The 13,184-nt window shown below is 55.3% G+C and overlaps 1 protein-coding gene across 1 annotated transcript in view; it reads right to left on the reverse strand.

Annotated features, from left to right (window-relative positions):
* Positions 1–405: 405 nt before the first annotated feature.
* The window catches only part of ATP11A (ATPase, class VI, type 11A), a 74,203-nt gene continuing 61,424 nt past the window's right edge, over positions 406–13,184 (reverse strand). Inside the window, exons 24-27 of the mRNA XM_011979442.1 lie at positions 10,861–10,926; positions 9,572–9,675; positions 7,010–7,175; positions 406–1,174 (exon numbers count right to left, since the gene is read on the reverse strand). Of these exons, the coding sequence (XP_011834832.1) occupies positions 926–1,174; positions 7,010–7,175; positions 9,572–9,675; positions 10,861–10,926 (585 nt within the window). The 3' untranslated portion in view covers positions 406–925. The remainder of the gene's footprint in view (positions 1,175–7,009; positions 7,176–9,571; positions 9,676–10,860; positions 10,927–13,184) is intronic.

The raw sequence follows: 13,184 nt of genomic DNA on the forward strand, positions 1-13,184 counted from the left end.
GGAGGTGCAGTGTGGGAGGCGGGCGGAGGTGCAGTGTGGGAGGCGGGCGGAGCTGCAGTGCTGCCTGCTGGGATCCACCCCTGTCCTGTGGGCCGCCCCCATCAGCCCGAGACAGGTTCTGGGGCACCAACACCACCTTGGTGGTGACCGTTCCAGGGGGACAGAGGATGTCTGCCCATCATAGTCAAGTATCTGTCTCCTGGCCCTCGCACCCGCGAAATCAACATTCTCCTGCAACAGTGGACTGACGGCTCCATGCTCTGGTGAGTGGCCGATGGACATCCTGGCACTTGTGCTGCAGGGCTGGAAGCCACTGGCGTGGCCTTGTCCTCCCACACGGCACTGCTTTCTGCACGAGGCGATGATGGGGAGACCGAAACTCAGCCAGCCCTGACACACAGAGCAGGCAGGCTTGGACTTAACCACAGGGAAGCCGCTCCCAGATGAACAGGGCATGGCTGTGCGTCCGCAAGGATGACGGCATCCGAGTGACCCGGCCCTTCCCACAGCATGAGGATTGGAGGGTTGCTGAGGAAAGGACGTGCCGCCACAGCTCCACCTCACCCTATGGAGGGCACGAGTGGCGGCCGGGCGAGCAGGAACAGCAGCAGGTGTCCACACATGGCCGCCCCGGGGGCCTGGATGGCTCTTCTCTCCCAGCGACAGCAAAGGCCGATGACGGTAGGTGGGTGAAGACACGGGCCTGGGGGAATGGCCTCTGCGTGACAGCGCACAGGGTGTGCCAGCAGGATGTCCCTTCTGAGTCGAGCCGAATGCCCGGGGGGACCGGTGTGGCTCAACAACTGCAGCGCTGGGTCCAGGCGGCCAGCGTGCCACACTCGAGGGCAAGGCCTGTGATCCCCCTCCTTGCCTCCTGGGGGCCAGGAAGAGGCGTGTGCGGTCTCCACAGGCTTAGGACCATCCATCACACAAGCATCTGCACACGGGTCCCAGGGCAGCTGTGACTCGGACTGGAACTGCAGTGGTGACGGGAACCGCTGAGCGTGGGTGGGGGCTCCACGGACACCTTCCCCTTCCAGGCCGCGAGCGTCACCTGCTGAGAGCAGGAGCTATACCAGGCGGCCGAGGGACAGGTGCTCTGGTAGCCTGGGCTCTGCAGAGAGGCAAGAGGGGTGAATTCTGAGTCGCGGTCCCGAGGCTGTGCGCACCCATTCTGCTGAGAGAATGAGACACACGGTCAGTCTCAAGGATCCCCACGGGGCTGCTTGGGGTGACCTGGGCCACTCTGGGATGCACTCACTACCATCGCCTCCTGCAGGAACTGCTAGACTCAGCTCAGGACACTGGAGAAGCCATACAGAGGCAAGGGGTCTCTGTCTAGGAACGAGTGCCTCTCCTTTTCGGTATCAACAGTGACTGTCCCCCTGTCCCACCATCCCAGGGGAAGAACCCAGGGACCCCAGGGATACAGGCCATGGACGGGAAACCTACGAGTTTCCTCCCGATAGCTGGCTTCCTGTGCAGTGAGAGCTCGAACGCTATACCAGTACCCAGAGACCCTCGAACAAAAGGCGAACTCACTGCCCCAGAGAGGGCAGGCCCCACCCCACAGGGACTGAGCTGATGGAGTACTGGACACGCTCAGTTTGCGTCCTGTTGGCATGTTGCCTTGGGTGTCACCACATGGATGGGGCCTACATGGCTTCTGACAGCCCACTGGGGCCCCGGACGTGCAAGGGCCCTGCAGGTCTGACCAGCGAGGGGAGCGGCAAGAGGCTGGCAGCACGCATCTGTCTGACGGGGGGCCGTCCCCAGGTCAGCCCACTTTTAGACCAGCCCACTTTTAGACCAGCATTTCCAGTGCCGGAAATGCTGGCAGGAGCAGGCGTCTTCACGGCCTCCATGTCTGTCAGAGAGGCGACAAGCTACGTGCTCCGGCTGGCACACAGAAGACTTGCACTCACACTTGCCTGGGCCCCAGTTCCACACAAACCACGCAATATCCACGTTTGATTTCAAAGCAGGCTCCTTCCTGAGACGCCTTTTAGGTGAAGCCGTTTCCCCCAGGGACCAGGACCGTGAGTCTGTATCTGACGAAGCTGGGCCCGGTCAGGCTGCGTGCTGTGTGTGGGGGGAGTGTGCACGTGTGTGGGTGTGCACAGCATGTTCCATGTGTGGTCGGCTTGCCCTCAGGCATGTTACTTACCTGGGACAGCAAATGCATGTGTGTGTAAAGACAGCTGCTCTTTTTCACCGTGAACCTTTGTTATCAAAGACAGCACAGCACAGCACAGCAAAACTTTGGAGGAAAAACAGGTCTGACAGTCACAGCACACGGGCGGCACGCAGCAGCCGCAGTTACCTAGCGTGGAGCTAACTGCGCCTTGGCCGCCGTAGGAGGTCCTTCAGGAGGGGCCCGTCGCTGCTCTGTGCGGCCTGGACTGGAGCCTTGTGCTTCACGCCCCTCTGCAAGGCGAGGAAAGACACTGAGCAACGTGGGCCACGCGGGGCTGCTGAGCCGGTGCCCACGAGCACCAGGAGCGCTCTGGCCTCCACCTGCACCATCCGTGGGACCCCAGCAGGAAGAGGCACTAAGCCTCTGTTGGAGTCTGCATGGGGTGTCACGGAGCGGCAAGGGCTCAGGGGCGTCTTGGGAAAACACTGTCCCAGCAGGGCCGCTCCCATGAGGAGCCCAAGCCCAGAACTGAGAGACAGTGACAGGCTCAGGGACGGGCCGCGGCACCTGTGGGAGGCAGAGGGTCCCAGGTCCCTCAGCTGGAAGGTCCACCGGGCACCTCTGGAATCCTGGAGCCACATGTTCAGCCACACACCCACTTCCATGGCAGACAGCGAGCCTCGGGAGCTGCTCTGCCAGGGCCCTGCAGAGTGTCCTGAGGCCAACGTGCTCACAGAGCACTGAGATCTCGTAGCCCAGCCTCATTCAAGGAATAAGGGAAGCGTGGGAGCTGAAGAACTGCAGGTCCGAATGGGCAAACGCCCAGGTGAGGAGCAGCAGGAAACAAAAGGTGAGGCTGCCACCCGTCCCGGGGACAGGGATGGAGAGGCGAACTGCATGCAGATACGCAGAGATGCCAGCACAGACATATGTGTGCGAATCGCACATACATAGACGTCAGGCCTGTGATGCTTTTCTTTTCCATAGGAACAGATGAAAAGAAAACCATCCACTGGAAGTAAAATATGCCCCACGTGAGGACTAGTGACATGTTTACTCCTCCAAAGTTTTGCAGAACGCAGGTGGTCTCAGCACCACAGTGTGCTCCTGTGTGTGCCGGGCACGTGCTGGCTGCAGGCGCTTTGTGTTCAGGTGCGGACACCGGCCCTGCCTGTGGGGGTCACGCCAGGGCCCGAGGCCTCGCAGCCGGCAGGAGAACGAACCTCTGTGCCACCGTCTCCAGGCAGCCGGGCTCAGCTTCTGCACATGTTCAGAGGCAAATCAGCTCTCAACAAACTACATCAATAGTTAGAATGCATATTTTTAGCCTAGAGTTGGCATGATTTAATTAGTTTCTTAAGGACCTCCTATGAGTTATTAAAGTGTTCCTAATAATTTCATCCCTAATGTTTTCAAGTATAGAAATGGTGACATGAAATTCTGCAATTTAATCTAACAAATTCTGATGACACTAAATTAGAAAAATTTTGATTCCTATTAATTGCTTGGACTTAAAAAAGGACCATTTTGTCAGTTAAAAATGGTGTTTAAAATATATAGAAGATGATGTTATTAAAGGGAAAAAAAGCCCTTTCTGCTCTGGGCATTTTTCTAGGCTGCATTTGGTAAAACAGTAAAATACCAAACATGCATTTTCAGAGCACCATTAATTTGGAGGCATGCGTGAACGCGGGATTTGGTGCCGGAGCACACGGCTGAAAGACAGAACGTGACTTCAGGACGGCACGCAGGCCCCTGCAATCTCGGCTCTGACCACGGATGCCACCGCAGGAAAATGGCATGTGAATGCCTCTACGCTGCCCAGAAAGGCCAGGGCCGTCATTTTTAAAGCACATTATTAACAGAAAGCTTTCAAAGAGGTCTTCATTCAAAAAACAGTAAAAAGAGAATTTGGTCGAACATCTGACACCAAACACCTCTGTCCCCTTTGTCTCCAGTTGTGTGGCTCAGCCTGGCTCCCCTTTTCTGAAATGTGCGTGGGTCCTGAGCAAACCGTGTTATCCTAGCTGTCGTCAGTCTTTCCAGCTGCAGAATGGGCACAGAAGTGGGTGCGTGAGGGAGGATCCACACTCTACAGGCTGCGGAGGGCAGGGTATGTGAGCTCAGGGCCTGGATGACCTGTCAGTTGCAAACTCTCACACCTTCCTGCTTAGGATTCCTGCACAGGAGCCTCTCTGACACCTGTGTGACGGATCGTGTGGCCGGTCTGTGCTGTCAGCCGTGTCTGAGCCCTCACAGGTGGGTTCTGAGGCTGCCTGGACGCTGAGGGAGAAACCCTGGTTAACTGTGACTGATGGAAAGCACAGCTCACGATCGGTCTGTGCATGTGAAGGTGTAAGTAGGTGGTGGGGCTTCCTGACGTGGGGCTGCCGTGCCCAGCGCCTGGCGGACACTGCGTCGGAGCGCGTGGACTCGGGGCTCTGGCGACAGGCATGGCCCTGCTGCCCCGCGTCTACCATCCCAAGCGTGCGGAAGGCAGAGGAGCATCACCTTGTTCCATCAGAAACTCAGGCTGCTGGAAGTCTGAGAAAGCATAAAGATGGTTGACTGCTCGACAGAAAGGCACTGGCTCTTAGTCTGAGTTCCGAGGTCAGCGGCCACGCACAGAGGGGTGTGTGAACAAGGTGTAGGGATTTAGGCAAAGTGGTCGGAAGATGGAAGGAAACAGGAAGGAAAGAGAAACAACAGACAGAGCTGAGTTAGTCAGAGGCTCGCCACCATGTGCACGTTCTTCTGGCCACTCTAGGTGGACACTGGTGCCCCCTGCCATGACCCGCCAGCCCCTCCCACTCCCTGCTTTATGCCTTCTGCAGGTCCCACTGTGTGGCTGTTCATAAGGGTTGCCGAGGCTTTTGTGGGATGCAGAGACCCACAGCAAAACAGGGGCTTCTGAACAAAGGGTGGGACGGGGAGGGTCCTCACTGGCATTCCCAAAGTGCCCCCTGAGACCCGCCCATCCTGGAGATGTGCCGCAGAGCAGAGGGCCTGTGGTCAGATGCGTCTGGGGGCGTGGCCCTCGGCAGCCCCGACTCGAGGCTGCATGCACACTGTCATGGAAGACCCCAGACTCCTGCGGGGACAGGCCCTCCTGACCCCCCGAGTTCAACTCCTGCCTGCTCAGGCATCTCTGACCAGGCACCTCTGCAGCCACACGCACCCAGGGGCCAGGTGGGGCCGAGACTCTCGTAAATCTCAAGCCACACCACTGTGGCCACAGCTGGGGGCTCAGGAAACACCCCCAAGCTGGACCTGTTCTCTCTCAGGGTCAGACCCACAGCCCTGCTGTCTCCTCTGTGCCTTGTGTCCTTGTGACATGCGTGTCTGCCATGTCCCCATGTATGGGATGTGGTTATGAACACGTGTTCCATGCACAGAGCCCTGTCATGAACACGTGTGCCCGCTGTGGAACTGCACGGCTAAAGGGCTCAGGAACCAAGGACTGTGCTTACAGAAAAGTACCACTGGACAGCTGCTTCTCGGGCCACAGGCAGGGCTGGGCAGTGGCTGCTTGGCAGCAATGAGTTTCCCCTGAAGCACTGGGGGCCGTGGAGTCTCAACCTGGGCCCTGGCTCCTGTTCCCACTGGCTCCCCTCCCTGCACACAGCAGCTGACATGCAGGTTCTGCTGCGTTTCTCCTGCCTGTGGTCCCCGAGTCAGTGGAGCTGTGTGTGGACATTTTCACTACGCTGAGTGGGGGTCTCTTCACCACGAGTTTTGCTCGCTCTTTTTTACAAACTGTGGCAGGAGGCATGAAGGAGGGAGTGCCGGGAACTGGCAGCATTGGTTTCAACATTTTACATCGGCAAGAAAGCTCTCAAGCCAGGGTCCCATTCTGATTGTTAGAGGTGGGTGGTGGGTGGGGCTGCGCCCCTTAAGGGAGGGCGACCTGTTTTCCCTCCCAGCACGGCAGCACTGCTGGGAGCCAGCCTCCAAGTGTCTGAGCTGCGTGAGTGAGTCAGGCCTGGGGCCCCGGGCCTCCTCGCTTCCCGTCTTCCTCCCAACTGCACCGCTGTGTCCATCCTGGGCGGCCTCACACCCTGAAGGGGCGGCCACTGCCGGGGGTCTCCCACCCCTCGTGTCCCCACCGGGCTTCAGCACTGCCCAGTCCAGGGCCCCACCTCACGGAGTGATTAGAAATTTCAGGGATGAAACTTGAAAACCCGCATTGTTAACAGAGTCCCGAGGGACTGTGACAGGTGCAGCGGCCCTCCGAGGACAGGCAGGCTTCCTGGTAAAGCAGCAGAGTAGGGGACGTGGTCACTGCCTCTGACTTGGGGTTGAGCTTGAAGTCAGAGCCCAGCTGCTGAGAAGGATGGGGCGGAGGCCAAGTCCTCACACCCGCCGAACCCTCTGCACCTGAGGGGGCACTCGGTATCGTCATGTCTTCCCCAGACCCAGAATTCTGCTTGTGGCTAAAACTTGGGAATGTGGAAAATAAGCAGCTCCACCAATACCAGCATTTCCTGATACAGATGCTACCGTTTTCAGCCAAATTTACCATCCTTAAAAATTACGTAATTTAACCTTTTAAAGTAATGATTAATTTTAAAACAGGGTTGCATTTACATGAAATAATTTGCCTTTTGTATTAGTCTTTTTTCTCTTATTTGTGTTTTATTTCAGATTATTGTTTAATCTGAATGTTTAGGTTGAAACATAAAATTAAACACCAGTCATCTCAAATTTACCTGATGTTTAAAATCATGTATCATTAAGAAACTCATTAGTGATACGTGAACTGATCACGTTTTATGAAATCCAAACCTTTCACACTATCTTTCAAAGTGATCATTTCCTAGTCCTGAGGCCAGGGCCCTGAAGCACCCCTGCCCCGGCTGGGACGCTCCGTACCTGGACTCTCTCCGTTGCTGTTGGCCACAGCTGCCGGCACAGGACTTTCTTGAGGACGTCGGGCAGGAGGCTGATGGTCACCAGCAGCACGATGGCCAGCCAGGCGGGCCCGCTGGACAGCATCTGGATGAACACGTAGTACATCCTCTGGTAGTTGAGGAATGGCCTGAGGGGCAGGGAAGAGAAGCCGCTGGTGAGGCATGTGCTCCCTGGGGCCGGCCTCTCTCCGCACTGGAGAGGGCGTTTGTTCCGGGAGTTCACACTTTTGTCAGTGAGAGTCGCTTGGCAAGCCACGGAGCCTGCTCTGAGTTTATCATATAAAAAATGAACGCGGGGACGGGCGCGGTGGCTCAAGCCTGTAATCCCAGCACTTTGGGAGGCCGAGGCGGGTGGATCACGAGGTCAGGAGATCGAGACTATCCTGGCTAACATGGTGAAACCCCGTCTCTACTAAAAATACAAAAAAGTAGCCGGGCGTGGTGGCGGGCGCCTGTAGTCTCAGCTACTCGGGAGGCTGAGGCAGGAGAATGGCGGGAACCCGGGAGGCAGAGCTTGCAGTGAGCCGAGATCACGCCACTGCACTCCAGCCTGGGAGACACAGCGAGACTCCGTCTTAAAAAAAAAAAAATGAACGCGGAACCTCCTGGTAATGCTGGGGTAACAGGGACGGGAGAAGGAATTCTATGACGTCATCTCAAAGGGAACACAGAAGTCTCTGAAGTTCAGTTTCACAGAAGCAAAAAAAAAGGGATTGAAATAGGGATGTTTTTCTATCTTGAAGTCTCGGATGGGAAGGACGTGCCGAGCACCGGTCGTCAATACGGAGCAAGCAATGACTTCTCTCCCAAGAAGGAGGATAACTCAAAGATGTCTGTGTCGGCTCCAAGAGGGAGGCTGGCGCGGACGCAGGGACTGGTGACCCGCAGCCAGCCTGAGTCCACAGGTCCACGTCTACACGTGCCTTCCGGTAGTTTCCTGACGCCTTTCACATCCCAGGCACTATGGACGGTGGTAGAGACACAGAGACAGGGCCCCGCCTCCAGGAAGCACAGTGACACTGGCGTGTGGACAACAGGAGGGAAACGGGAGCAGAGCGTGGTGGGTAACGGGAGGGACGTGGAGCTGCTGGCAGGCCTGGGACGGGGCTGGAGGCACCCCTGAGGTGCTGGTGGTGGGCAGGAGGATGGGGTCTCATCACCAAGTGGTGGTGACACGGTGGGCTCCCAGCACATCAGAGACACGGGGTCAATGTTTTAGGAAACAATGTGGAGGCCATGGTTCTACCAAGGCTGATGGGCTGTGCTCCTCGGTTCCAAAGCCCAGGAGCTGGTCAGAGAGGTTTTGGGACGGAATCTTCCTCTTACAGAGCCACGGCCTTCAGGGCTGCTAGAATGGCCGGGCTCTCGGGAGCTGGGCTGGGCTCTCTAGAGCCAAGCAGGGTTCCCTGGGGCTGGCAGGGTGACTGAAATCCTCGAAGCTCGGCGCTCATCTCTGGGACTGTGTAATGCAACCTGGGGCCACCAGGGGCCGCTGGCTGAACGAGGTAATCGGGAGGGACACTTCCTGAGCTGAGAATCCCGCCCAGGTCAGGGGCCCTGAGGGATCCCGAGAAGGTCGCTGGCTTTCCCTAGGCCGGCGACTGACCCCAGGTCTGCAGAGGGCTGTGGCAGAGGCTGCTGCGCTGGGGCTGAGATTGGGACCTGGTCCTGGGCCCACCACCCTGCGTACTTTCCTGGCTTATGGCAACAGTCTCTGACCACCCTGCCTATATCGCTCTCACCAGCTCAACATGCAGCCACCGTGGGGTTTTTAAGAGCCACCCAACTCTGCTGTGCTCTGCCCATAGCCCTCCAATGGCTTGACTGACCATGACAGCCTCAAGCTAGGATCCTCACGGCCGGCGGTCCAGGAGGCCACCCTGCCTGCTCTGCAGCCTGGTCCAGGCCCTGTCCGCTGGCCACGGCTCCCACTCACCGAGGACCTCCTCCCACCCGGGACTGCGTGCCTGCTGCTGCTCCCCGGAACCAGAGGCTCCCCCAGGAGTCAGGCTGCTGCGGGCAAGGTCCAGCCCCACCATGCCTGGGCCCCATCTTGCTGTGGGGCGTGAGGATAGAGTGAGACAGGACCTGTCCAATGCTTGGCGGGTGCTTCGTTGTGGGAGGCAGTTACCAGCTGGGACTTGCGGTGATGATGGTGTTCTTTAGGTTTCAGATGACTTTCTGAGAAGTCATCTCTGGCCTTTTAATCTGACATAGGTCCCCTGGTAGAGAATCCTGGTCTGTTCCTCCGTATAACTCGTCACAAGCTGTTATCAGTTAGTGTCTCTCTCCCCTGAGGGTGCAAGTCACAGGAGCAGGGACTCCCCGTGTCTGGCCCCGACTATATCCCAGGACCCCACATGACGCCCAGCACACAGCAGGTGTTCAACAAACACTGGCCACAACCAACGAGGCTGCACGGAAAATGTGTCTTCAATCCTTGATAAAAAAATAGTGCAGGACTATTAAGGTAATAACAATCACGTGATATTTATCAGATTATCAGCTACTTATAGATATTTACCAGATCACTCCTCCCCAGAGGAGCGAAAAGACGACGTAGAACAGCAGCGACCCCCAGATGACAAAATGGTTGATCCAAGTCCAGTAGTGTGTGTCTAACGCAAGCTAAAAGGAAAAAAGGGCAGTTAACGGTGTCACCCGAGCAGTCAGAATGATCGTGACAGGCAGGACAGAGAGCCAGGGGCTGATGAAAGACTAAACCAAACACAGACCCAGCAGTGACGACCCAATGCCCACACACAAATGCTCAGGAACACAAAGGCACACCTCACACTGCCCGTGGAGAGGAAGAACATGGGGACGCCAGAGCCCCGGGTCCCGGGGAAGGGAGCCATGGATGCATTTCCCAGATGGCGGCATGAGGGCCACAGACCAAGGTGTTGTTTATATCACCACCGAAGAAAGTCATTCAGATTAAGGTGTTCTTTATGTCACTACCTAAGAAAGTTACTTTTTTCTTTTTTTTTTGAGACAGAGTCTCCCTCTGTTGCCCAGGCTGGAGTGCAGTGGTATGATCTCTGCTCACTGCAACCTCCACCTCCCAGGTTCAAGTGATTCTCCTGTCTCAGCCTCCCAAGTAGCCGGGATTATAGGTGCCTGCCACCACGCCCAGCTACTTTTTGTGTTTTTAGTACAGACGGGGTTTTGGCATGTTAGCCAGGCTGGTCTCGAACTGCTGACCTCAGGTGATCCACCGCCTTGGCCTCCCACAGTGCTGGGATTACGGGCGTGAGCCACTGTGCCTGGCCAGAAAGTTCCTTTAGAGTCAGGTGTTGTTTATATCACTATCTAAGAAAATCACCTTAGGAATGTTTCGGTATCACTTTTTAAGACTCAGTCTGATAGGTTTTGAGATTTCATAATGATAATAGTCTGTACAGAACTTCACTGGACTTTAAAAAGAGTAAAATTTTCCAAAATACATTAATTTGTTTCAATTCAAATGTATTTTGATGGCGCTGCCAGGGAGGGCTACCTGCCGCTGAAAAGAATTCTAGCCTGAATTCTTTCTGAATTCTTTCACGAAGAAGCAGCTCGCTCCCAAGGTTACCTTTGGTGTCGCTCTGGGGTCTGCACGCGGGGTGGCGGGGTGTACTGAGTCTGTGCATTACTTGTCTAAACAGCAAGACGAGGATGCCCAGGGGTGCCCCAGGAGCCGGCCTGGGCTGGGTGCAGAGTGGCTTCCAGCCTGGGTACGGAGTTACAATTCAGAGAGCTCAGAGCGGGTGAGGCCTACCCTGCAGGGGTTCACTGTGGCTGGGGGAGGAACGTGAGTGTGAGACCACTTACCTTTAGTGTGACTGTGAACACCATCACAGTGAATACCAGTGTCCCAAATGTCCAGTTTCCAAATATCTGTTTGGGGAAAACAGTCCAAGTCATCTCGTTTTTATGTACTTTTTTTCTCTTTCAAATCAAGAGCTTTAGAAAATACACCTCATTTTTCTTGCGTGCCAACACTTCAAACCCCAAAGATATAAGCACTGAATTTTCTTATTATCACATAACAGAAGATGCAGCAGCCCCCCAGAGCACGGCAGGACGTCCCCGTTTCCCGGCTGCCTCTCCCACCACCAGTTCCCTGACGCGGTGATGGGCTCCGAGCCTGTCTGCCTGCAACTTTCTGCCCGCTCTTGACACTGGCCCTGCTCAACGCTCTCAGTCACAACGAACGTCGGTCCCAATGTCTCAAACTGAGCACAGAAATTCCCGCACAGCTGGCATTTAAAAATCCGTAATGCAAACTCGGGTACACGCGAACCTCCTTTTCTGTTCTGTGTTTTACGTATCAAAGTCTATCAAAGCACATTCCAAGCTTTTAACCGTTCACCTAGGAATATCCTGCTGTTCAACAAGTAACTGTTGTCTTCGCATCTCATTTGTGGCATCAAAATGAGAAGTTACTATGGCTTACGATGTCAGTGCAGAAAATGCTCCACTGGTGAACTCTTGAAAAAGACGTCCGTAATTCTATTGCTCCTCCCATGCCACACAGGCTCTATAGACGTTCCTTTAGAATAATTTAGGTCTTTAAAACAAAGTAGCTCTCACCCGTGAACCATCAATCCCAGAGGGCCTCTGGACTGTAACCCTGTTGGGAGTATCCTGGTTGGAAGGGAAAATTCTCAGGGGTGAGCACCCCAACCCCAAATTGCTATGCAAGGACCAAGAGGGCTGTCAGCCGCTAGGACTGCCCCCAAGTTCCCTGAGTGCTGGCATCACGCTGGGGGTAAGTGCGGGTTCCGTGGGGGCTCAGGGTACCTTCCAGGATGTAGCCGGGGCTGGAGGGCACAGCCAGAAGAGACCAGGAAACAGGAGCTAGTAGAAACCCTCAGATTCCAGGAAAGGCAGCAGAGCCATAGTGCCCACTGACCACCAGGTACAGCTGACCAGGGACACGTCAGGGTTCCAGGGGTCCAACAAGGTGGAGACGCTGCAGAGTCCCTGCCAGGAAGCCCCTGGCATTGCACTGCCAGCACCTCATTTAGGAGCACAGCCAGCAGCCCTCCTAGGACAGTGGGACCCATATCCTCGCCCCTGAAGTCCATCTCCGGGGGCTCTTGGGAGGCACCTTCACATTCATGCTGAAATTCAGAATTACAGCAACCCAGAGGCCGCACCAGGCAACACCATGAAGTCTGATGCTGGACGTCTGTGTGTGACCCAGGCCCTGCCCCTCGGGAACTGACCCTGCACAGGGTGTCTGATCTGTCCGAACTTCTCTTTCCTCAGCTTTCACGTGATCTGAACATCCAGCTGAAAAGGGTGGTTGTAGTGAACCAGGACGACGTTTGTGAGAGAAAACTGGAAAATCAAGTGCGGGAAAAAGGGGACTTGCTATCGCCACGGCAGGCTGCCAGGAGCCTGGAGTCTCAGAGCTCAGGACACTACGTCTTAGTTCTTTTTAAGGGCTACACAAGATGCTTACGTAAGCCCGACCCAGAGGAAAATCTCATAAAAGATACAAAAGAATCAACATGATGACATTCATGGCCTGGTGGCATTCGGGAATTATTCAATTAAAATAAACTAAGACAAAGAATAAATTCTAAGAAACTTAAAGCTTTTAAAACAGTGAAATAACATTTGAATGGATTCTTAAGATCGACCTGGTAGAAACGGATTTAAGTGATGACGAAGGGTAACAGCAGAGTTTAGTAATGAGAAGTGAAAACGACTAAAGCAGGCAGACAGTGCACAGGACACGCAGCGGGACGTCTGTGTTTGAACCCAGCAGTCTGAGGGACAAACACACATGGAGAGAGAGGTCAGGCTAAATCGGGAACAAAGCCGATTTCTGTTTAGAAGTCACCCAGAAGGGGCTGCTGAAGAGACTTTCTCCGAGGTCAGCGCTGGTGTTTGCTTGTGCGGCTAAATACCTGCGGCCTTTAAGCAGGGATGGTCTCTGACATCTACTCAGCGGCTGACGCGGCTCTCTCAGATAGTACAGGGCCCCACCAGGCCTCCCACACACACCTGTGCTGCCTTTAATTTAAAGTCGAGGGAAGCTCCCATCAATCCAGTCAATTCAGAAAACATCCCTGACTCAATGGGCCACCCTGACATGGAAACCGAGGCAACACAGCAAGGATGTGTGTCAGGAGGCACACCCC

Source organism: Mandrillus leucophaeus, unplaced genomic scaffold, assembly GCF_000951045.1.
Source record: "Mandrillus leucophaeus isolate KB7577 unplaced genomic scaffold, Mleu.le_1.0 Scaffold201, whole genome shotgun sequence".
In the NCBI taxonomy this organism is placed as follows: Eukaryota; Metazoa; Chordata; class Mammalia; order Primates; family Cercopithecidae; genus Mandrillus; species Mandrillus leucophaeus.